Genomic DNA, 25,650 nt, shown 5'->3' with positions numbered 1-25,650 from the left:
GCTGTTGTTTCTGTTTGATGTTTAACAGTATAAATAAAGCAGTGATACAAGGGACAATTCACTTTGGATTTCCGATACTACAAAAAAAAAATGTTGCTTTTGGTCAATGGCGATACAGATCTAGTTTGGACTGCGGGGTGTGTTAGGAAGAGGGCTGCGTCTGTTACGTATAAGCAGTGTGACATCATCATGTGAGCGTGCCCAAAAAATTATATTCATGTTAACGCCGTGGCTTAGTGCTTTGTGATGATATCAGTTGTGAAAAAACAACAACAAAAACTACAAATGGCTTTAGATTCTTGCTCCACTGACAACACAGGGACAGGGATGAACTAAAACAATACTTCCTATAGAAAATAATGTGAATCCAATTAATTCGTTCCAGACACATAAAACTACTCATAAAAAAAGATTTTACAAGGTATAGCTATAAATCTACGCACAAAAATGGAGTGAAATAAGTACAGATAATGGAAAATGTAACATTATTCTTACCTTTATTGAGGATTTTTGATACAGCAAGCAAGTGAGAGAGATGGCCTATTTTCCAAGTTCTTTCTTGGAATCTATAGTCTTTCTCACTTTCTTGATCGAATGGCTGCCACCTGGCACTTTCTGTCATATTGTGTAAAAAATATTCTATACCTGGACGGACGGGGTGCACTGTATTGCACAGTCCAATCGTTGATTGGATCAAAGCTAAAACTAGGATTTATTCTTCTCTAGCAGGACCAAATGTAGCCTAGCATATCCATGCAGTATTTAGCTAACATTGATCCAAGACAGCAGCCGTGACACGGCATCCACATGAGCTTATCTCTTGTATATTTTGGTCGCCGGATGCTGTCTGATTGATTCTTACATGCGCCCTGCCTCTTGTAGAGGGGAGTCTCAGGGGGCTATAATACATACAGTCGTTCGTGAAGAGGGGGGGGGGCATGTACGACAAAGCATCACTTTCAGCCACACCAGCTGGTTGCTACCATGTTTATTCAGCATTAGAAGCTCATTAGGGCTGATTAAAATGCTAAGGAGCCTGGCCGGAGTCTCAGTTCATTCTTTGGTGGTAGAAAGCCAGAGGTGCCGTTAAATAATAGATGGGGGGAGGGGTCAGGGAGGGAGGAAAAGAGGTTTTGCGAAACAAATACGGCGAAGAGGAGGAGGAGAAGGAAGCGGAGGAGGGGAGCTTGGAAAAAGAGGCCACAGGGGGAGTGAGAGGTAATGTGAAACAGGAGGAGGAACATCTTTTCATATCCTCCTTATGCAGCTTCAGTTGTCACTGCCCAAAGTGGGGTAGTGAAGGAGGGGACCACCTTATTTACGTGACGGATTTCGGACGAAAGGCTGATAAAAGTTGTTTACTAGTATTTTTCATGGTATTCTTTTTTTTAATAAATCAACATATACTTTATTTTGCATTTTACTATTCATAATAAATCAATCAATTATTTAAAATGCCTGATTAATTATTTTACTAATATCAAATTTATATTATTAAACCAATAAATTAAGAATATTTTCTTCCAAAAATGTTAACATCAAATTATTTATTTTACAAATATATTTTGTGTTTTTAATTGGTGCATCCACCGCTTGTTGTCATGGTGACCCACTGAAATGTAATTCCTAGGACCATAGCTAAGTTCATCTGTGTTGGGGGGGGGGGGTGGAAAAAAAATAGAATAGGACCCAACAGAGCTGGCTAAGCAGTAAGCGTTAGCCGGCCATCTCGACCGCACTGTAATGTGACCATTGCCATGACAACAGTCTGAGGTGGAAAAGCACTGATGTTGTTTAACAGGCTGAATTCACTCCATGTTAGAATGGTAAGGTTCAGTGCCTTTAATAAAAAAAAAAAGTTATTCTCACCTTACTCAAATGTTGAGGGCATGTCCCGCTCATCTGTCATCTGTCAATCAGACTTGGAACCTGGGAAAAATGTGGCATTAGGATTAGGATAAAACATTCTTTTAAATTGAAATCAGTCTTTTCCCACCTCCAGTGCTCTCCCAACTAAATTCAATTTCTTCCTTTATAGGCTTGTCATTTTTTTTGTGCCACTTTTAAGTTAATTGTGTTAGTCTCTTTATGCGGGCCACGCAGGCCACTGCCATGATCGCAGATGGCTCCAATCGGGGCCGGCGTCTTTGTTTTTAAATACATCGTTGGGCCTATTAGAACAAACCGAAGAGGCTGTTTGAATCCTCCACGTAATAGGAATACTTCATCAAACACGATTTTAGCACCGTTGGCTGGCCGCCGTTTCATTATCTTCCTGCAGCAGGCGCTCTCATTAAGGGTCCAGCACGAGAACATTGTTTCGCCGCTCCGGGGAGAGAGTGCGACGAAGCGAGCCCGGGGGCCACCAAAACAACCCCACCCCCCCTGCCAGCTTGGAGGTGGCAGCACAAAAAATAAATATGCACGGGCAATTATGAAGGGGTATGCATTATTAAGAAGAGTAAATGGGTCCAGGATGAACATCCTAGCTCATCAATAGTGAATGTGACTCCTGTTTCTGGGAAAACAGCCGTCTGGGCTGCGAGAAGGATGGGAGGGGGAATTGAAATGGTCAATTCAAAAGACGACCCGCCTTGTTTACTCAGCAATGACTGGGAGTGCTTCATTTTCACTAGATAACGCAGAACCGAGGGTCCTGATGGTGGTGTTACCGCCATCGTGCCAGGGTTAGGACTTGAGTTGGTTTTAATTGTTACACTGTTATCCAGTCTGCACACACTCTTGCCTCTCAGTTACATGTGCTGCAAAGGGGATGGATGACACGGAGGCCAGCCAGGCCGCATTTTACAGTCGGCCGCCATTAGCGACCATTTGCCTGATAGCGGCTATCTGGGTCATTTGCTCAACGCCAATGGTCGGCCATGATGGATCTCTTGTTGATTGTCCGGTGATGGGAGATCACAAAGACAACAAGGGAGTAGAGACAGGAAGGCTGGGGGGGCTTGGCGTTTAAAGCCTCTTTAGCGATGCCATTCAGTTTGACTTTTGTAAACTTGAAAGCTAATCTTGTTAACGCTTCTTGCCTGGGTGGTGGGTGGCCAATGTGTTACGGACTTTTTGGTGGGTCTTAAAAACAGGAAACATTCCTATAATTCCCATACATGGTAGTTATGAGGGGCAATTTTTTGCTCCCTGGACTCATAAAAGTCGGAGAATCCTTGTAATAGACAACAGGAAGCTGCCAAAGGGGCTGAGAAAGGGGTCACTGCTCATCTCCACGCGCAGAGTCACGGAATAGCGATGAAACAGCAATCGACATGGCCAAGGGGGAATTACGTCATCTGGATCACAGGGGATTACCAATCAAGTCTGCTTTTTTTGCAGGCTAATCTTATTTATTGCTGGCGATGATCTCATCTAAGTGTGCTTGTCAAGCGTCGCGCTTAACGCGGCTGTCACGCTAATTGGGACGCGCTAGGCTAACATGCCAACACATCGGAAGCAGCCCTCGGAGCTACGGTTTGATCATTTGTCACCTCGTATGGGATGGGAGTGAATCGGAAGACGAACAAGGATTCTGTTCAAATGTGGCACGAATTTTGTATTTGCGGTGAAAGTTATGACAAGAATAAAGTAATACAGCAAACACAATTAGCACACTCTTCTTGGGAGCTGCTGTCGGCCACAGCTCACACGCAGGCATTCTCACGTAGCCTCAAATGGCACTAGAATACTTATAATTTTCTATACATTTTGTGCTGAAAGTTTTTTGTGCAAATCCACTTACAATGTATTTAAAAAGTCAATTCAAAGTAAAATCAGAAGAAATGATTTGGTTCAGGTTCTACAAAAAAATTGACCAGTTGTAAAGTTTGTGAAAGGTATGTCACCTATTTTAGATCACGTGGCAGCCATATTTGCAATTCGGATGTTGATTAAATTCCAACACAGGCTGGAGGAGTATTTGAAATGCAGATGCAACAGCTTACCTTCCACGGCGGCGGCTCCAAGTCTTCATTCCCAGTAAAGGTCGACGGCTGATTGACGCCTTTGGCCTGGACGAGAGAGATAGGAAAACAGAATCAGACGTGCGGAAAATATCGACGGTCTGTGGGATAAAAAAATCGGCCCGATGAAGCTGTCATCGTCATCATTTAATCACTGCAATGCGCAAAGTTACACAATTTTTACGGCGCTACAAAAAAATTGGGTAAATAATCTCATGACACGTTTCATGTTGCACAAATTCTGTTTCTGAATCTCACAAGAAGGAAAGAAGCAAATAGGATTTATTGTGCAAAAATAATTAGCTCTGTCTAAAGCCTTTAAGATTTACAGAGTGCTAACTTTAATCACCTGTGTAAATAGACACTATTGTGTCTATTCTGTCAGAGGCATAAAACAAAGCCCATTTGAGCTCCACTGCCATCCAAACAGCAGCGCCTGGGGTGAGCCATTTACTCAGATAAATTCATGTGTTGTGACTTAACGCATGTTATGAATCATAATAAAGATGATCTCATGTTAAGTGCAGATTTTTTTTAACACACGCCACTTATTTGTATGTAATTAATGGACGATAGAGATAAAATCACATTTTTATACATCATTTCTGCATTTTCTTTTTTTTCCCCTCTATGATCATTTTAAAGGTTAACAAGCTGAATTTGGGCCACATGGCCTTTAAAAAGCTGTTCTTTTAAAGTACATTACCTTTTCTATTGCAAACCGAATTTAAAAAAAAAAAAAGATTAAATCTATCGACTATTCAGTCCCCTATTTTTGTCCCCAATATAGTTCAATATGCTATGACATTTCTTGCTTTGCAGGATATCATTAGATGTGTGTTTGTACGTGTGCATGTCTTGTGACGTAGACAGTTCAATCACCGTACGACCTAAATTGCAGTTTGGAGATGGTTATTATGGTAAAAACAAGAGTGTCAAAGCTTCACAGCGCAAGAGGTCTTACCGTAGCGTTACAAATCACCATAGCTCATTCAGTGGTTTTAATTACGGCACGGCGAAACAAATTGAGCAGCGGACACGAGATACCGACTGCAAATGAGCGCAAACAAGACAGAAAGGAAGAAAAGAAAGTGTGCCAGAGACGATGGCAGATGAATTACAAGTTGCATGACGGAGGGAGGGGGGAAAAAAAGCCTTGACATTTCAACAATTCAAAGGCAGCAATCAAATGCTTAACAAGCAACGACATATGCCCGGGAAACCTGTCTGCGGCACACACATGCACACACAGACTTACTCTCTCGCCTGTTACCTTGGCAACATATTTTCTGCATGGAAATAGCATCCTTGGCTGTGCTCCTCGCCGCTAAAAGTACAGAAAAAAACCCACACTTGACTATATTGAAACAAGTTCTGAGATTTGACCTGAGAAGAGCAAGAATCAAAGCAAACGATTCAACCTGTTAGAACCTCTAGAGACATGAGAAAAGACTTCATTATGTACATGTAGGATTACTGTCAATGCTTGGATCAATAGTTTTGATTTTAAGTATCACTTGAGCCTTTGCACTACATGCCTGGTTGGGATACATATGGATGTCAATGACCATGCAAATATGTACAAAGTAAAAGGATGGCAACTTAAAAGCCATCATTTAAGGGGGGCTACAATTTTTCAGCAACGCTATAAAAACACTTCCTGACCAGATTTATGACATTTATTTTCAAATGCTCATAGAAAAGAGTAGACCCAATGTTCGACTACACGAAATCGCTCCCGACATTGCAAAAGCTCTCTTGCTTTGAATTTCCCAATCAACGATGGCACAAAACTACTGAAAAGAAAACCAACAACTTTTTTGAGCATGTTTTCACGAATAAACTACTCAAAGATTTTTAATATTACACTATGTTATTCTACATAATTAAAATCTCCAAATGTATAATGTGACTCACTCACCTGTGGTGCTTCTTTGTGCAATTAAGACGCCATACAAATAAATCTATGTTTTAAGAGGAAACAAATTTACTTAATTTTCATGCACTTCAAACAAACTGTTAACGTTATGGAGGGTAGAATTACTTTTGTTTATGTACTTTTGAGATTGTGTTGTATCGGCCACGCTCTTCTTCACAGAATGTGGGATGCGCTGCTGAGCGATGTCTGCCGTGGTGAACACGGGTTTTGCATATTTTAATGGCTCAACAACAATAAACAATTTCCAGAAGTTGATCGAGGGCCACTCCGAATGTGGGCGACGTAGAATATTGATAGAGATAACATTATAATATTAACATAATGTTATTTCAAAATATGAAATAATATTAAACATAGTAAAGTGCAAAATCTATCTAAAATATATATATTAAACATAAGATATTAACCTAAACATGCATATAAATTAAAATGTAAATTTTGCCTTATGACACCCTGTAAAATAAAAATAAAAATAAAAATTATGTGACCAGTGTAGCATTTTCGGTGGTGAGAAGAATACTCATCAACCTCATTCACCGCCACTGCTCCATTTAATGAAACCAAACAAAAAGCAGTAGTAGAAAAATACTGCCTTTACAAGCAAAGGTGTTATGCGTTGTTGTTTCTGGGAGACAGGCTAATGAAAAGAAAGAAAATCCTGAGCTTGCTCGGAGGCTGTGACGGCTGCTGAAAACTAACCTCAGTGCAGGTAAACATGGAGCAACGGGATTAAAGACGGGGGGGGGGGGGGGAGGGGGGATAGCTGTAATGAAATAAGCGCGTGAAAGAGAGCAGCTGCTGGAGCCTTGACAGACTGCTGCGGAATAACAAGTAGTGCATTTACTCTGTCCTTGCCTTTGTCAGTCACACCAATAAAACAACAATTCCACTTTAATCAAACCTCTTAATAGCCTACTTCAGGTGCAGTGGAAATTACTCAGGTTTAGAGATATGGCCTTTCAATAAAATTTCCCATGTTTTCCCTCCACTCTATATTTTATTTTATATATTAAAAAAAAAAAACATACAGTAATGATGATAATTTAAGATTCGTGGTTTCATTTTATGCATCAATACAATGGAAATTGCGCTGCGCCTTCTGGTGTTCACTACTTGGCCAGCTGAGGTCAGTATAGACTGATGTTTGATGTGCCACATCGCACATAAGCAAAGTGATGGGAAAAATATATAAATAATATATAATATAAAAATATCTTAATTTGGCTACCTCTATGTGTGAGTATAATTTACGTTTCGTGCACCTTGAGAATTACATTTACTTACACGACACAAAGGGGATTGTAGATCAGTACCTGGGAGAGCTCCGGTTGTAATGACAGCTGTGACCCGCAGAGGGCAGCATCAGGTTGCCAGCAGCTAAAATTAGCAACTGAAAAGGTAGGAAAGCTGAGGATCATAATGAACTGCTGACTGAGTACATCAGTGAACTTGTCAGTAAAATTAAGTTGGAAAGAAATGATTCCCACTCTGTTTCCCAAATTAAAAAAAATATATATATATTTTGTTATAGAATTTTCCCATTTAAAATGATATAAAAACAACCATCTATTGTGAAGTGGAATTTACATGAATAATGAAAATGATGTAATCTAACAATGTGTTTATTTTTTGTGGCAAGAGCAGTTTAACGCACCCGTGTAGCAAAGGAGATCACCAATATATTAGAGACCTCAACACCAAAAATCACACCCGATTAAGCATCCTGCAATTTCAAAGCAAATACAGCAGACATCTTACCACCTGTCTTCTAAAACAAACGTACAAAAAATCAATTCCGAAACAGTCACTTTGCTGCCAGATGCCTGAAATATGAAAAAAAAATCACATAAGGGTAAAAGTCAATTAAGACAGAAAGCCTCTGTACTGATTACGTTACTATTCCAATAGGGATGACTGTTTTTTTATTGTGGCCAGTTGATATACAACATGAAGACAAAAAGAGAAGAGTAATTATTCTCAAGTCTTTACAGCACATCTGAAACAAAAAGGGAAGTGACGCTCGCACCTCTTTTGCCGCTCGCTGGTCGAGAACGGGAAAAGCCACTAAAAGATTGGATTAAAAAGAATCGCACCTCTGTGTCCGATCGTCTACAAAGAGTATAGGTGGTTATTGGTTTCTTGTGCCGACAAGAAGAAGGTGTTAGTGTAACATAGCTTGTTGGTGTACAACGTGCACACCAGAATGGCAAATAAAAGCCATGTGACTATGGTATATGAAAACCACACTGGTAAAAACAAGTCTTTTGCGTGGGGGTAGGGAGGCTCCATCTTTCCCATTCAAAATGCAAATGGCGGGAGGCGGCAAAAAAAAAAAAAAGTGTTCAGTGTTTTCTCTTTCTCTTCTTCACGGCGCATTGAGGAGGGGAGTGGGAAGGAAATCGTCTCATTGGTTGTTCTTGGCTTTGGCGTGTGTGAGGATGTGCGACTTCAGGTTGGTGGACTGAGCGAACTTCTTATTGCAGCCGTCGAAGGGGCACACGTAGGGGCGGTCGCCCGTGTGGATGCGCACGTGGGTGCGCAGGTTGAAGTCCAGCGAGAAGCGCTTGCCGCAGCCTTCGAAGGTGCACTGGGACACAAAAGAGACACGTGCATATTTAGCATTTCATACGAACCTGTGACGGGAAAGCAAAGTGTGCAGAGTGTGTTAAAATCCTTTTCCATACAAAATCTTCATTGATGATTAAAACAAACCTGCTTATGAAAGGTCTCCTTTGTGACCCATCCATCTTTCAGCCACTCGAGTAGCCTGTTTAACCCCATAACCCTTGTCTAATGGATTCATTAAATCCCCTTCTCTCGCATTTAGAAACACGCAGCCAGATAAGCGCTAATTTGCGGACTTGAACCCTAAAATTGAATCTCTTTTTTTTTTTTATTTGAACATCATTCTTAAAAGCCCACCTGGAAGGGCTTCTCTCCCGTGTGGACGAGCTGGTGGCGCTTGAGCTTGGAGCTCTCTACGAAGGCCTTGCCGCACTCTGCGCAGACGTGGACGCGAGGCCCGTGGGTGTGCAGGTGCTTCCTCATGGCCGAATTGTCCCTGAACATCTTTGTGCAGCCCTGGTGAGGGAAACAAATTCACAAGGTTAAAGAAAAGAAAGAAGCAAACAAGGGGGGGGAGGGGGGTGTCTGTGAAGATAGCTAGAACTGAAATAGAGTATGTGGGCGGCGTCTTTGGCATTTAATCACATCCTTTCACATTTCCTTCCTGAAGGCAGATACATACTGGATAGATCGCATACTCACTTTATGAGGGCAAGCTATCGTCCTGGGTGCGTCGTCCTCTTTGATTTTCCTGGGTTTCATTCTGTTTGGGGCCCAAAGACAGACTCCGTTTATCAGACGAAAGAACTGATTCAAAGTACATTTTGTGAATTAGGTCAGATTTTAGACAATAATAAATAACTTGCACAAGAGGTTTGCACCTGGCAAACTCAGCCAGTTGCTTGGGATCTGAGAGGTCGATGCCTGGGATGCCGCCCGGGGGTAGCTTTTTCCCCGTCATGTACTCCGAGTAGTCGGGTGGAGAGTTCTCGCCCACGATCTGCTCCTCCACCACTGACTCATGGTCAATGTCTTCATGGGTGTCTAGAAATACGTTACAGAACTGAACCGAACACACAGTAGCATGTACCAGCAGGTGAGTCTGCGGGAAACAGCTTCATTGAACAACATCAGTGGAAAAAATAAACTGAGAGCGATTATTGGATTTTCAGACCTACAAATGTTTAGCAAACTCTCACACAAAATGATGATAGGCGGGTGCCTTACAATTGCAAACCTTTTAAGTTTGTCAAAGAGGAGAGATGGTAGCATAACTAACCTTCAGCTCTGCTTCCAGTCATTTTTTTCAGATCCAATCTCTCTCTAATCTACTTTTATAATCAATCATACATTTAAATTGGAGACTATTTTGTCAACATCGCACAACCCTATGCAGAAATAATAAGCAACTTGATGAAGTGTTGCATTGCTTATGGATATCAAATCAATTCCCATTCCTGGCAGTTACAGAACACATTCCTCAAATCCATTTCATTAGTTTATCCAATTCTACGATTTACAAACAATCTCTGTCGCCTATTTATATACAGAATAGCTTCCTGTAACTATAACATTTTTAGTGGATTATTCCTACTTCTGTGACATCTAGGTCTGGTAATCTCCTGGTTTTTTTAAAATGGAAAAGTGGTGAGCCCTGGTTTACGATAAGGTTTCTAAACGCTGCAGTAGACTAAGCATAGCCGTAGTATAGCCCCCTTAAACCAAAACTTGTGTATATGACAGACGTTTATATCTCTGTGTAAATATCAAAGCAAAATAGAAAACTTTATGGGAATAAAAATGTGTATGACGTGTTTTTGCACTACACGAGGCATAGCTAACTGAGGCCTATTTGTTCCTTCGAAGCGGCTAACTGCGCTTTGAGGTTAGCTAGCAGCTAACGAAAAATATTCTGCACCAAAATGGCCATTAAATCAAATTACGCGCGACAAGTGTGTTAACACCGCCGCGGTGAGGAATTATGGGCAAAGCTAGCTCAAAACCCGGGCAGAATGTGACGTTTTGACCGTGTTTAACGGAGCGCCACTGAACCGCAAGCACCATGTTGCTCGGGCCCGCCAGGGTCGCCATTTTTACGGGGGCCGCCGCCATACTTCTCAGGACTCGGGGAATATGGCGGCGCCCAGTAACACCTAAAACATGGCTTCCAGTCAAAACAAAAACATTTGCTTGAGGTTTCTGCGTCGAACTAAAAGTCCTGCACGACTCTGCTCGCTACTTTGCAATGGGATAGAACACTCCAGGAACTAGTCGGATGCAGCAGCAGGACAACGCCCTGGCAAGAAGGCCTCGTGAAGCCGAGATGTGACAGCCGTAGCTGGGCTAACTATCAGAACTTACCCGACGCCCACATCGTTACGGAGAATTCCCCCTCCAGAGTTTTTATTTGTACTTGCTTCTGTTCCCATTTCCTCGCTCCAGTCTCCACACCGCTTATATAGCTCTTTTTGCCCGCTTTCTTCCCGCCCGAGCCGCCGCCTCCTCGTTTCACCCGACCCATGGAGCTTTTCCCGGCTACAGTCACTAACGTCTGCTCAATATACTCGTCCTCCACTCCGGGGGCCGGCACCGGGATGAGGATCTGGTCCTCGAAGCCCCCGCCGCCATCATCCGTGTGCAAGTCGGACTCATCCCCGCCGACTACCTCCTCACGGGTCTGGACGAGGATAACCTCTGGATGATGGTGGTGGTGATGGTGATGGTATTGATGGTGGTGGTGGATGGAGCCCGGGTCGTCGTCCAGCGGCTGGAGCGCTATCATGGGCTGTACATCGTCGTTATCCTCGTCGTCGTCGTCCTCGCCACCGACCACCGTGGTCTCGATAGTCTCCACCGGGATGGTCTCCACCTCTATCTCGTGGAGCTCTACGATCTCGGCCGGCATCTCCGTGCCGTCCGACCCGATGTACAGGGTTTCTCCCGATGCCATGTCGAAGTCCTCCAGCTTGCCTGTTTCATTCACACCGCGTTTATGCACCTGTTTTCGGGCTTTCGAGACCCGCCGCGTTAACTTTCACACGCCCCCCCCCCAGCTCCGGTTTTCGCTCTGGCCGACTTCGCTGCTTCTTCTTCGGCTTCAAATCTCGCCACTCTTCCGTCCCGCGCCAGATCTCGTCGTCGCTGTGCGCCTACGTGGGGAAACATCGCGAGATCCGGATCGTGAGGCGGAAGTTGCTTACACACTTTGACACACAGAAGCACAAAGTGTATGGAAGACCGAATATGGTATGAATCTAAAAAAATTATCCCAGAAATTATATATATATATATATATATATATATATATATATATATATATATATATATATATATATATATATATAGTATGAATCTAAAAGAAATATCCCAGAAATTGTATATATATATACATGGGAAACCACACATTGCCTCATAGACCTAAATACACATACATAAATTAGTGTGCATCTTGGAGGAAAAAACAAAAACGCTGAAATTTGACAAACACCACTGTTTCTTGCTTTTTAAACATAAATCCAAGAACCTATAATATATATCTTTAAGATTCTTTGGTTTGGCATCAAGGCAATGAAAGAAAAACTTCAATAAAAGACATTCACATAAAGGAAAGGTTATCTAAGTTTTATTTGAATTTATTTCAAAACAGTGCATTTTCCCCCTTTTCTTCAGTTTTTCAACAGGGAAGCAATTTGTCATCATAAAGAGAACAATGAACAGTACTTTGCAGCTAATAAACTTTTTTTTACATCATAATCACAAATATCCTGGTGTGTTGTTATTTGTGTTTAAAAAAAATAGTGCTTGTAAGTCCAAAGCAACATTTTACTGTTATGGTTAAAAAAAGTAAAATAAAATAATTTTAAAAATGAGAACGATTTGGATATAAAAGCAAATTGATGAAAACGTGCAATCTTTACTATCATATTCTCATTAGAGACTAAACCCCTCAAAGAATTATGACATTAGGGGTAATAAGTATAAAATGACTGGCGACAATAAAAGTATTTCAATACACAGTAATCACTTTTTATGGGCAGCACAGTAATTTTGAAGCGATCATTCCCGTTTCACAGTTCTGGGGGTCTGGGTTTGAATTCCGGCTCTGGTCTTGCCTGTGAGGAGTTTTCATGATGTTAGTGTACTGTGTTTTCTTCCCACATTCCAAAAACATGCATGTTAGCTTGTTTATAGCTCCAGTCTCTACTGAGGATAAGTGCTATGGAAAATGAATGAGGGATTAGTTTAATGAAGAATATGATAGTAAGGGCAATGATGTGTTTTTTTTTAAGTGTTTAACAAACTCCTTGACACCATAAAACTATTTGAATATATTGATTTTTTTTTCCATGTCTTTCAGGCCAAAGACCAAGGGGCAACAAAGAGACAAATGTAAATAAGAGACAGTCTCTCGACACACAAACGCACACACACGTCTCCGCTCAAGTCAATACACGCCGCAAAAACATGGCGGCTATGGCGACTCCTCAACACCACAGTGGACGTCACAGTTTGGGCCCTACTTCTTCTCCCCCCCTCTTCGGATAGTTGACATTATGTCGTGCTCACTCGACTGAGCTCGTGTCTAATGGCTGTGGAGGAGAAAAGAAATACCAAAGATGAAATAAATATGACAGTGAGGCAGGTCAATGTTTTCCCATAATTGTAAAATATACAACTTTAATCTCATACTGCAATTAAAAAATGTCAACGTGGCACTCATTGATTGGTTTTACGTAAACTAAAGTAGCTCCCACCGTCAATAATTTCTTCCTTCACTTTGTGCAACTCGCGGAACACTTCTTCCAAGATTTCCTAGAGGAGTACCCAAATCAGTAAAACAAAGAAAATATCTCTTTATTTTGATTTTTTGTTTTTTAAGTGTCAGCGTACCTGTTTCATTCTATCCATGTCTAACGAATCTCCGTCGGCACCACTCCCTGCAGGCCGTACCCTATACCGTCATCATTAAATCAATTATTAAATTGATTTTCGATGTGAGTCTGCATTATAAAAACATTCTTTCTCTCACCTTGGAGCCATGGCCTTGTCCGCAGAGTTGGCCCTGTCCCACGGCTTTTTTGCTCCGTCTATTTGAGAAAAATACAAAAACATTCATTTTTTTTGTGACATCTCCAAGAAAATGAAATAAAAGACTAATATGATGCTAATGTTAAAGCTCGCTCACCTGTAGAGTTTTGACTTCCCCGGGTGCTGGGTGAGGGATAATTTGGGTCGTCCTGAAGGAAGACACGCACGTCACATTGTTTTCTTTTCTTTTATCTCATTTATTATCACAATAACAATATTATCATCATCGTTATTGGGCTATGAGGTGCACACTCACACTTTGGTTGTCATCTGGCTTCTCTGAAGCTGCTTTTCTTCTAGGAGCAAGAGAAGGCGCCATGTTAGGGACGTTTAAAAAAAATGCATTAAAAAATATGTAAAAATTAATATTGCACCGTCATTAAGAAGCTGAGACCATTTCTGTACTATACTGCCCTCAGGTGGCCAAGACACGCACAACAGAAGGAGTTCATTAAAAGGTTCAAACCTCATTGACAATGCAACCGAGGTGAAAAAAGGTAACAATAATATAAATTAAAAAAAGTCCTTGTTCTGTCTGACCTTCGGGCCAAAAGGGCGTTCATCTCCTCCATCAGTCCTCCGTTGCCGCCGCTCGTCCGATTGACTTCTGTGTTTTTGCTACTGGACGAAGCAGACGAGCTGGACGAGCTCTCTTCCGGCTGGCAAGAAAGAGTACAGCGTGATTGTTAAAAAAAAGTCTACACACCCCTATTTAAATACCAGATTTTGTGACGTAAAGATAAATAATTTCCATTATGCTTGTCTTAGAAAGTCATCATTAAGATTGTCAGGCCTCACTCTTTGGACGCGCCGCAGCTTGGCGCCGGCGATCATGGCGGCAAGGCCCGTCTGGGCTGGCTGCTCCTCCCCTTGGTTGTTTAGCGGGGGAGGCAGTGGCGGCGGTGGAGCCCCGGCCGATGGCGGAGGAGGTCCAGGTGGTGGCGGTGGAGGCGGCGGTCCCGCCGCCATGCACGCGGGAGGAGGTACGACGGGGGGCGCCACCGAGAGCACGGCTGGGTGGCCTTGGAAAGGAGAACCTGCGCAAGGGGGAGTTCCCGAGCTGCCATTTTGGTTGCCATCATCACTGTGTGACATTACTGACCTGAGTTGGATGAGCGTCGTTCCCGCTCCATTTGGGCCTGGATCTGCTGTTGCTGCTCTATCATTTGCCTGCAGGAACACACAGCACACACACATTATTCTCTTTATACAGCGAAGATATCCATAATAGTAAAATAACACATACAGGAAGTAAAAAGTTAACAAAAAATGAAAGGATCTAAACACATTGTATAGTCCACACAAACACAAGCATGCACACACACAGCTGGCTAATCCTCACTGCCTTCGGGTTCACTTAGAGTTCGCCTGCTTCTTTTGGAGATAATTCACAACAATCTTTTTTTGGTTTGTTTTTCTTAAATGTACTAAAAAACTGCCCTTAAATATTAGAATAACTACATACAGGCAAGATGTTTGTTCAAAATAATAATGGTAAATGCACAGACAACAGATGATTGTTATTTGGGTGGGCGAGGAGATTTTAAGGTCAAAAGTTTGTCTTAATTTCAGAGGGGGTGGTAGTTTTTTTGGAAACGGGTTACATCATCATTTGGAGCAGCAAAGAGGATTTGGAGGCTTTTATTTTCCTATCTGCGATATTATTTGTTTCTGATGCAGAGGGAAATGGAGCGCTACCTTGGCAGTGTAAAAAAAAAAAATAATAGAAAACTACCCACCTTGCTCTCTGGGCTTCCATTTCTTCGGAGCTTGGTCCATTTTGGACTTGGCGCTGCACAGCTGGACCTGTGCAGGAAAAAAAAAAAAACATCGGGAGTGAATATGCAAGGTTAAATGGAGCTGAAACGTTGAGAACAAACAATATAAAGACAATTAAGCATAGCACCAAGGGCAATTAAACATGTTGAAACAAAAAAGAACACCCACTTCCATTCTTATGATGCTTTTAAGGAATAAACGGGGACAATAAAGTTTTACAACATTTTACTAATTCAGATGGCGAGATTGGTCCCATTAAAATGAACAATGTCAATACAGCCAACATATAAGATACAATCATGAACTTACATGACATGGCGAAGAAGACGAAGCGACTGTAGCAGACACACAAGCACTGACACAGCCACTCGCTGCTGCCTACCATAGCTGGCCTCCGCTTGCCCTTCCACCTCCTCATCTTCCTCCTCCATCGCCTCACCTGAACCTCGAGCCTGCCGCTATCTCACTTTAACCCCTCCCTCCCTTCAGATCATCTGTCATGTAACGCAAGCCTCTAAGGCGGCAGAAGCGCAGCGAGCACCTCAGAGTCATGTTTCCAGAGAGGAGGCGTTGACTTTGCATTTGAGGCAGGTCGAGGACTTTTGTCCTGCATGACCTCAGTTCAGAAGAACAAGTAGACTCTCCATTCACCAGTTAAGTCCGAATGGTGACTCACCTCCATCCTGGGCGCTGAGCACGCTGAGCGCAAAGAGCATGGCGTTGGAAAAGGTGGTGGCCTCCTCCTTGGTGGCGAAGTTGAGGCCATACACTTGCCGAGCATCTCTCCATTGGTGGAAAGTTGGCGTGGCTTGGTTGTACTTCAGCCCTTTGACAATGGAATAGTTGATAACCACCTGCACACACAGGAGGAGACATTTGAGTGATGCTATGTGTGTGTTATGTGACGCCATGACACACCTGCTGGTCCTGCAGCTTGACGCCCACCACCCTGAAGGTGTTACTAGGGGTGTTGTGGTAGATGTTAATGCGGCTGAAGCCCTGCTGGCCTGGCTTGATGGGCACCCACTTCTTGCTGGTGTCGTCGTAGACCATGACCGAAGCCCTCGCCTGGCAGATGCTCTGCTCGCTGATGGTGTGGAGAGATGAAGAAGATAAAGAAATGTGCAACCTTGGACATTATTTTGTAAACACTAGCTGCTGCTTTGTACCTGAAAAGGAAGCTCCTAATTAACCACAACCTGTTTGTTCTCACTTTGCCCAGGATGCAATTTTCATTTAACTAGCAAAGAAAAAAAAAACATCGACCATTAGCAATTTTTAGAGGCAGTGGGTGGTCGGCGTCGACTCTCGACTTCCTGTGTTTGTGCCGAGCTATGCTAATTATCTCATGGTTGCAGTACAAATTGAGCACGCTATTATTTTGTACTTCATTAAAACATAGTACTGCAATGATTCAATAGAATAGGAAGATTTTTTTAATTGCATTATGACTTCATTGTGCTGATACTTTTGGTGTGTACCTTTCCTTCTTTTCTTTTCTGACGCAGCTTTTTTGTCTTTGCCTCCGGGGTCGGTAGTCTAATTTTAGCTTGACAGAGAGGCAAAGACACAGATGGGACATCTTCTTCGCGTCTTTCTCATCTCATTCATCTCATTTGCAAGTCAAAACTCTTTGCCCCTCGTCTGCATTTTTGCCCGCAGCCTTCTACGTATTTTCATTCAATTAGCTCCTTTTTCTTTTTTCACCCGTGTCTTTTGTCTGCGGAACACACGGTACATGTGTGTGTAAGTGTGTGTGTGATTACAGTAGGGAAAAGTGGGGCGCCAAAGAGCGCCACAGGAGATAAATGCAGTCAGATGGATAGAGCGGCCAGACAACACACACACACACACCTACACACACGCACACACACACACACACACACACACACACACACACGTTGTCTCATTAAGTACATCAGCAGATGCTGGCTGGACAAGCCCCTGATTGCATTTGGACAATTAGTGTAAGCGAGGATTAAAGGACCGAGTAGATGAACTGACATGTTAATGCACACTTTATTTATTTATGTCAAACTGAATGTAACGGAGTAATTACACTGTATTGATTAAACAATATTTGGCAAAGTGTGTTTCAACTCTTCTACTAATGTGATTTCAGGTGTTGTTTGGGCTAGTTGTACTGTTGGGCGACTGTTTAAAGTTTTTGCAAAGTCATCCTAAATGTTCTAAGGTTGATTTTTTGTCAGTCAGTCAGTTGAAGCCAAACATATCAAATGTGTTATTAAAAGTCAGGTTATTAATAACTCCCTGCTTCTTTCCGCAAGAGCGCCTCGCTGAGATTTCTGTCAAAATTCACTGCGGCAGCCCGGGTGACATTTTGAAGTGTGTGTGTGACTTATTCATATCTTAGTATTCATATTTGATCCTAGCTGCACGTTATTCTGCTTGAGTACGAGTGTGTCGTGCTTGTGCGTTTCCGTTTCCTCCCTCCGATCCGCTTTTTTTTGCTTCAGTTTTAGCACAAGTGCCTCTTTTATTCATGCGGCTTTTAATGCCGCTGGGACTCTGACGCCATTTTCTGACAGTTGGCGAGAAGCGCTTGTTAAAGTTTAACTGAGTTGACAAGTTAAAGAAAATAAATTAAACACAATTATTTTTGTACCAGTACATCACACTCTTGAACGCTTAACCTTAAAGCGACAACTTATTTTTTGCACTGAAAATCGATTTTATGTAGAAATGAAGTCAACCCCAAGAGTACAGTGATCCCTCGCTACTTCGCGTTTCGTTTATCGCGGCTTCTCTACATTGCGGATTTTTTTCCAAATTAAAAAAAACATTTAAAAGTGAAAATAAAACTTCTAAATTGACGAAGCATGTGTCTAACCTTTAGGACAATGTAGTATTGCTCCAAATGTTCGTTTACATTCCTTTAGAAGTCCGTTTTCGCCTGTTGGCATGATTGCAAATCAGCATCTTTCCGCTAACTCGTTAGCCTGCCCAGTACTTTTTGTTGCTGACCGTACTTTGCGGACTTCACTTATCGCGGGTAGTTTTTGGAACCAATTATCCGCGATAAACGAGGGATTACTGTAAATGCATTTAAATCCTGGTTACAAACAAATATTCTTTTTAAAATCAAATTTGCCCATTTTTGCCTACGTTATATCCATTGTCAGAAGAAATGATGAAGATTAGAGAACATTTTTCAAACTGACATTTATTTTAACTGTACCTCAGACTTTTGTCCTCGTTAGACCAAAAGGAACCATAGAGCCCATTTAGCCTACTAAACAGTGATCAATTTGTGTGTGTGTTTTTTTTCTCCTCTGTGTGCGCTACAGTTGGTGCTTCTCACACACTCCATCACAGCGTCGCTAAAGGATGAGCTAACAGAAGGTGTCTTTGTGGCGCTCGGCAGCTGCTCGGTAGTAACGTCCAAATGAAATCCCCACAACAGTCAAACTGTTTTATGATTTTTTTTGTCTTAAGGAAATCTTCCGTGTCTGTGTGACACTATGAAAGCTGCATGAAGCAGAGGAGGGAACAGCTGAGGGCTTAAACATTTATAAACACAGCAGGCCAGAGTTATATTAACTCTGATAGAAAATAAACTGTGGTTGAAAAAGGCCCCACTGAAGTTCAGTTCAACTATCCCTCCCAGGACATTGTTGGTGAGAAATAAGGAGTTTATTGTGCCATTTGACTGCAGCTGGTGTCATCACAAGCTTTAAACGTCAAAACCTTACTGGTGATTTCATGTGCTAATTGCAAAACACACACAGTAGTGTTTTGGCAATGATTATGTTTACAACTTCCATCTTGGAAACGGAAGCCAGATCCTGTTAATGTTCTCCACTGTGGAAAAAAAAAAATTAGCTAGCAGGCAATTTTTTTTTTTTTTTTGCAGTGGGGAGGGATAAGTCAGCATAAAGCTCATTTGGCCGCTTGGAGCGCTAACAACAGTTTTAATGCTAATTCACGTAATCCTTTTTTAAGGCCACGGAATTTGCTGGAGGGTCCAGTGCTGATGGCTTCAATTATGGAAAAAGAAACCCCGGCATGCTCGTATTTTCAAACACTACATGCACCACGCTTGCTGCTTGACATTTGGAGGGGAGCTCCCTGAATTTAACACACACACAGAAGCAAATTAGACTGTTGCGAGCACGCACGAGCAGCCTAATGTGTTGGCATGACAACAGCCGTAGAATATTGGCTATGGCCTAGAAAATATGGCTGCCTGGCTGAGACGAAAAGATGAATGAGCAATGGTGACATATAAATAAATAAATGTATTAGTGGAAAAAAAAAACCCACACTCACACACGGCAGTTATTAACGGAGTAACAACACACCACATGCTGTCTGATCCTATACACTGTATATAGCTGTATAGTATACAGCATGAATATGGACAAAAGTAATGGGACACACTTTTTAATTAATCAATTAATTAAATCTGGCAATGGATGTTGATTTCTGTAATTAAATTGTACAAACTAGTTAGCTAGTCACCATTGACTAGTACTCCAGAATGACGTCTTTGGTGCTTTCTTGGCTGTCCCAGGGAGTAAGGTCACCTCTTGAGAGAAATCCCATCACTAGTCCCGAGTCTGGCTCTGAATGAAAGGGAACTAGCTAGCAATAGTGTCACGGTATTATTATTAGTGCCAGCTCTATTAGCGACTTAAGGACATGATATTATTTTTTGATGACATGACCTCCAAGTCACCTTGGGATGTTTTGACGATTCCCTCCATGTATTTCCCATCACAGCCACTTGAAACTTTGCTGCATTTCGACTTTGTGGTTGATAATGTCGACATAAAAGCATCTCATTAAACTTTCACGTCGACCTCCTCCCTCCCCGCTGCTGTTGCTGCTGTACATCTCTCAGCATCAGCAACCAGGAAACTCTTTAATGCTTTATCAGGGGAACACATGCAGGGAAAAGAAGCCATCTTCAATAGACTCTGAAACCCTTCTCACAAATAAATACCACAAAATGGCCGTAACAAAAGGTCCTGAATTGATCCGACAGCCCGTCTCACAAAGAAACAAAAGAAAGGCACTGATGTCTTCTTGGATGACATCATTGTCTGACTGTGGTAAATGTAAAGGTGAGAGAAACAATTGTCATTTCAAAAATCATGTGACCTCCGCTTGATAATCTCAGATGCACATCTGTGTTTGCATGGGATACATTTCCCCAGTTGCCGACTTGCTAAGGGGTCAGTAGGCTAAGTGCCCTGCATTGCACATCTCACAGGCACATCTGTAATTGGCAGTGGCGCGTCCGCAATGGACATGTTGTTGCGTGCAGCCGTGACCCATCACTTCCGTGCGTCCGCTGACCCAGAATAGTGACAAATTCCCAACAGTGCTTTCCCTGCCACGTGTTTGACATCGGCCCTAATCTGCCGGAGCGCCGCTCACGGATGGGAATGACGGACGTTTGCTGTCCCTTAAGGGATCTTGAAAAACTGAAAGCCTCCATTATGCCCTTGAGATGTCATTTTTTAGGTGTCATCTTGATTGTCAATACAATATTGCTTTCAGCTTTAATATTTACTCATGTAGAATTAAAAAAAATAATAATAATCCCGTCGCAGCTAGCAGCATCACTAGCGGGTTCAGCCTGGCGCCTTCCAACATTAGCATGAGTATGCAAAATAATTTAAGTAGTGCCAACACACTGTTTAGTATAATTTCCAGGCACTTTCTAGCAAACCCACCACAGGACTCAAGTATTTCGGTAATTACGAGCAAAGTGCCTAATTATCAGATAGCGTGACTGCAGGGTTAGCATAATTATGAAAATGATGACAGTGGAAACTGTGAATTCACTTGGTAACAACAAATAGCGTTAATGCTAACGACAGTGAGAAGCTAACGTTAAAGCGCTACAAGGATGATAGTGGCTCAAGCATTTATGACAATAATGTTTCTGGAGCATGGAAAAAAACATTATGCCCTTATAGTGGCTATAGCACTGGTCGCCATGGTGAAATTCCAATACGTCCATCGCCACAGAAGCAAGATTGGTGTTTAGTGTTTACAAACGCTAGCATCCTTAATACAGACCAAGGTTTTCGGATCTTAATAAAAATATTCAGATGATTAATTTCTGCATCCATCGGTCATCTGTCATATTTGGCTCTCTTGCTTAGCTTTGCACTTCTGCCCATCCCCCCCATCTTTCCCTCTTCCCCATCATCCTCCCTCTCAGTTCAAAGGCTCAACTTACAAATCGCCCACATACAATTCCTCCATCGCCTCCTTTGCTAATCCATATGGAGCTAATTTGCTCAAAGTTACTATTGCTGACAAGGAAAATTGTTGTTGAAAGGTGCTGAGATGGAGGGTAAAGTGACCGCCATATAGTGAAGCATCACGGTCCTGTAAACCTGCTCCAACAGCGGGATGCCGTTGCCAAAGGAAAAAGCTTCTTAGCTGAGCTGAGTCGCTTAAAGCTGCACTAATCAGAGGTGTTAGAGGAATCGCCGTCAAACGTATCTCAATCTGCGACGCCATGACATGCTTCGACAGAAAAAATCGATTCTTTTAAAAGGTGGGGCCTTTTAAATGGGCTCAAATCTCAAAACTATACTGTTGCATATGGGAAAGTTGCCAATATGCCACAATTGATCATTTATTGAACACAAAGAGCAAACTCGTGCAGGAGCTGAAGTCAGCCACAGCTCACGCCAAGACACTCACACACCAACATCACGTGTAACCCCGCCAGGCCCCGCCTCTTGAAGGCACATACACCCATCACAATACAAACACTATTTCCTACATATATGCTCGCATTTTTTTTCGTGTTTAATGCAAGTGTTTTACGTTATTAATGCGTGTAAAACTAAAGGCCAAAATTATATACTTGTTTCCAAGTCACAGCTTTGAAACATTTGAACAAAATCACATGAAGTGACATCTGCGGTTGTTAGCGACAATGACCACATGTGAACGAGTTGGTCTTGGGTGCCTCAGGCGAACACGAGGGGCCGCCTGTGGATGCAACACAGGCGCACCAATGCCGGCGTGGAGAACAAAGGATGCGCTGAGGGAGGCGGCCGGAGAACCACCACGTTTATGACATGACCACGGTGTTGTCAGCACCCTCGACCGCTGCCACCCCCACAGCTGCGCTCTTGCCCGCCTTGATGAGCCTTCGCTGGCCATCAATGCTGCTCCTGGGGGCCAAATACGCTAGCCCACCTCCTCCTGCCCCTCCTCCTCTCTGCAAGGCCACAGAAGCCATCGAGCAAGAGGCATACTCCCGGAGACACAATCACTACTTTCTGTTAAAAAAAAATAAAAATAAAAATCCTACCTGACTTTAAACTCGCTTAGCTGCGGTTGAGTCCCCGGCTCAGCGCAGTAAATCTGCGGGAAGTAGAAGCGATGCGACTGCAGATTGATGTCCATGTCGGCGAATAAAGCAATCCCCCCCCCCCTTAACAGTCTCCTTTTTATGATCGGTCCGGGCTTCCGTAGGAGACGTCAGAGTTCAAGAGGCGACATAGCACCTGAAATGCTAGGAAGGCATCACTCCTTCTCACACTAAAAAAAAGGCCCACTAACCTATATCCCAACTCCTTGAATGAACAAAGATGACTCTCCAGTCCACAGAGATGACAATGCCGCCTCCCTCCTGAGGAGATAAAAGGAAAATCTGGATTCCAGTCAGCGGCGAGATCCGGATGACAGTGAGCGAGGTTGCTCGGAATAAAGAGGGAGGAAAGAGAAAGCGAGCTGGAGAGAGATTCCCGGTGCTTTGAGGCGTTGCCCTCGCTCTGCCTCTCCTCTCGGTGTCTCATTGGATTACCTACTCCCTCTCCATCCATCCCTCCCTCCCTTTCTCCCCTCCCAGCTGTGTCGAGAGCTGGTCCTGCCAGCCCTCTCTCCCTCCCTCACTATTCTTCCTCCTCCTCCTCCTCCTCCATCACCCTCACCCACCTCCCCCTGCCATCTGCTGGATTGGGCAAGCGTAAAACCACGTGGAAAGACAGAGAGTGAGAGAGAATTTAATTCATCTGATGGCTCACATCTCAGGACAAACACATACACACACACACACACACACACACACACACACACACACACACACACTGCTCATTAACAGAGTAGTAGGACGCAGGTGGAGAGAAACAATGAGACAGTGATGCACTGCAGCGTGAGGCCGTGAATGGAAACATAATGGAAAGAACAGCAGCATGAAATGTTATCAATAAACAGTTCCTAAAACTGTGGGCCAATTGTAAGACTAAAATGGTTATTGAATATGTAATAATGTAAAAGAAAGTTTTTAATATTTTATAAAATATACTGTAATATATAAATTATTATTTGGTTCATAATTAAAAGAAATCTATTTATTTAAGGGAGAATTAATTCAAATAAATAAGTACTTTTTTATTCATATAAATTAATAATCAATAGGTTCTGAGATCTGTCACTATATAAGTATATACAGGGAAAAAAAATATACATGTAAGAAGAAAAAAAAAAGCACCAAACATTGCTGGGTCACAATAAATCAGACTTCCAGTCACCCGACCTTTGACCCATTTATATTAACGTGCTTTCATCTTTTGCAGATGCACACAGATTAGAAATGATGTACAGCTCTGGAAAAAAAAATCATAATCTCTGGAGCAATCATGATTTGGAAGCAATAAATCCCTGCCATATTTACATAACGCACGCCGTCTTTCGAGTCTTTCTAGTACACGGCTCTCTGGCTGCGTCCAGTTGCGTTTGGCCGCTCCGATTCTTTAATTGAGTCTCTGACATTGCAATGGCGGACACTGCAGTTTAGTCATGGTTTACCCTTCGACGGGGCCTATGATCTCACACCTGGCGCCGGAAGTTTCCATGACACATGAGTCAAGTTACGGTTGTCAAAGTACATAAGCATTATTGTTAAAAATGTCATTGAGATGAATCACCGTGGATGCAGCTGCACACAAGCAATTTCCGGTCACAATATTAAGTACACCTGTGATAACTAATGAAGATAAACTTTTGCCTCAATATTTTGAAAGTATTTTTTCCATAGAAAGAAATAAAGTTTTCCTGGGTGTCAAAGGGTAACTATTTGACCTTGCCCTGCATTCAACCCGCACGCAGCTACTATTATTATTATTCATATGGGTCACAATGGAAGCCATCAATACGCACCAGGCAGTGCGAGCGACATTCGGTCCCGCTTATCGATCCTACTATTGGACAGCAAGCTGGGTTTGGGTCTCAACGAGGACGCCAAACAAGCAACCAGAACAGAGTCAATCGAGATAAGAAGGACATCATCAATTTGATGACAGTTGGACAATTTCTTTAGTCTGTTCATCAAAACCATCATCCAAATATTTGTGCATAAAACATGAGAATTACAAAACGAGGGCATAAACCACAAATTATGCATTTTAACAAATTGAGGACACAAACAATTTACACCAAATTATGCATTCTAAAAAAACAAGAAAAAAAAAAGGGGGAAATAGAGGAAGTGTAAAATCAACGCGCAAATAAAGTGTAAATAAAGGCAGGCGGTTGTTCCAGGGATCATGTGACCTGTCGGTCGACCAATCAGAACAAGCGCACCTTATTTCAACGCCAGGTGAGAGGCACTAACCCAAGCTAGTATTCAGTACATGTAGCAGTTTTTACCTTTGAAACGATTTGTGCAATGTCCACATCCACAAAAACAGCAAGAATATCTTACCTCATTTTAGCTCTCCGTCAGTGTCAACCATCCAGCCGCTCTTTGGGTGGTGTTGAAACGGGCTGGTAGCTTGTTTGTAAGAGGGGAGGGAGAGATGAAATGAATGCTATGGTCACAATTTTCTGGTCGAATGTGTTGGTGTTAAATAAATAGTCGAGGTGGTGCTGTTTCACAGCCACAGCTGCAAACCGCCGTCCCAGGGCTTAGAAACCGAGCAGAGTGGCTGCCATTTTTCAGTGCGCGCAGTGTACGAGATCCAATTGAATCATTAATGACCTCTTGTGGCCATTACTGGTACTACATGAGCTTTTACTTGCAAGGATGAGGTACTGTTGTTTAATATTTGTGTTTTATGTGTGTTTTTGTATTGTTGTATGCGCTTTGGGCAGTTTAAACAGTTTAATTTTATTTTATTCAAACGTACGTTTACAGATTGTATTGAATAGAAGGGCATTCTTATGTTGCTTGTGTGACCACAGGAGGGCGCTAAGGCTTTTAGGGACGTTTTATTTTTTTCAATTTTTTTTTAATTTGAGGCGCTTCCATTCCCAAACCAGTCTGTCTATTCATATTGAATGAAATGAATTTTTTAAAGTAATGACATTGACCCA

The 25,650-nt window shown here is 42.5% G+C and overlaps 2 protein-coding genes across 5 annotated transcripts; both read right to left on the bottom strand.

The window, feature by feature from the left end:
• Nucleotides 1-7,513: 7,513 nt before the first annotated feature.
• yy1b (YY1 transcription factor b) lies at nucleotides 7,514-11,584 on the bottom strand. Of its 4 annotated transcripts, none has more exons than XM_061270346.1 (5): nucleotides 10,834-11,584; nucleotides 9,339-9,516; nucleotides 9,175-9,235; nucleotides 8,830-8,988; nucleotides 7,514-8,494 (listed from the first exon to the last, which is right to left on the bottom strand). In XM_061270346.1, exons 1-5 carry the CDS (start codon nucleotides 11,420-11,422, stop codon nucleotides 8,312-8,314), a joined length of 1,170 nt encoding a protein of 389 aa, XP_061126330.1. In that variant the 5' UTR covers nucleotides 11,423-11,584; the 3' UTR covers nucleotides 7,514-8,311. The 4 variants fall into 4 exon arrangements, with proteins under 4 accessions (XP_061126330.1, XP_061126332.1, XP_061126331.1 ...); XM_061270348.1 differs by having other exon boundaries at nucleotides 9,354-9,516; nucleotides 10,834-11,583; XM_061270347.1 differs by having other exon boundaries at nucleotides 9,339-9,504; nucleotides 10,834-11,582.
• A 494-nt stretch (nucleotides 11,585-12,078) lies between these two features.
• Nucleotides 12,079-23,076, bottom strand: evlb (Enah/Vasp-like b). Its single transcript, XM_061270345.1, has 13 exons — nucleotides 22,646-23,076; nucleotides 16,258-16,426; nucleotides 16,016-16,193; nucleotides 15,300-15,366; nucleotides 14,663-14,730; nucleotides 14,359-14,597; nucleotides 14,101-14,219; nucleotides 13,817-13,856; nucleotides 13,658-13,709; nucleotides 13,502-13,559; nucleotides 13,363-13,423; nucleotides 13,227-13,284; nucleotides 12,079-13,061 (listed from the first exon to the last, which is right to left on the bottom strand). The coding sequence occupies exons 1-13, from the start codon at nucleotides 22,738-22,740 to the stop codon at nucleotides 13,024-13,026; spliced, it is 1,242 nt and encodes a 413-aa protein (XP_061126329.1). The 5' UTR covers nucleotides 22,741-23,076; the 3' UTR covers nucleotides 12,079-13,023.
• Nucleotides 23,077-25,650: the final 2,574 nt, after the last annotated feature.

Source organism: Syngnathus typhle, linkage group LG22 (assembly GCF_033458585.1).
Source record: "Syngnathus typhle isolate RoL2023-S1 ecotype Sweden linkage group LG22, RoL_Styp_1.0, whole genome shotgun sequence".
NCBI lineage: Eukaryota > Metazoa > Chordata > Actinopteri > Syngnathiformes > Syngnathidae > Syngnathus > Syngnathus typhle.
This window is presented reverse-complemented; position numbering and strand designations above follow the sequence as displayed.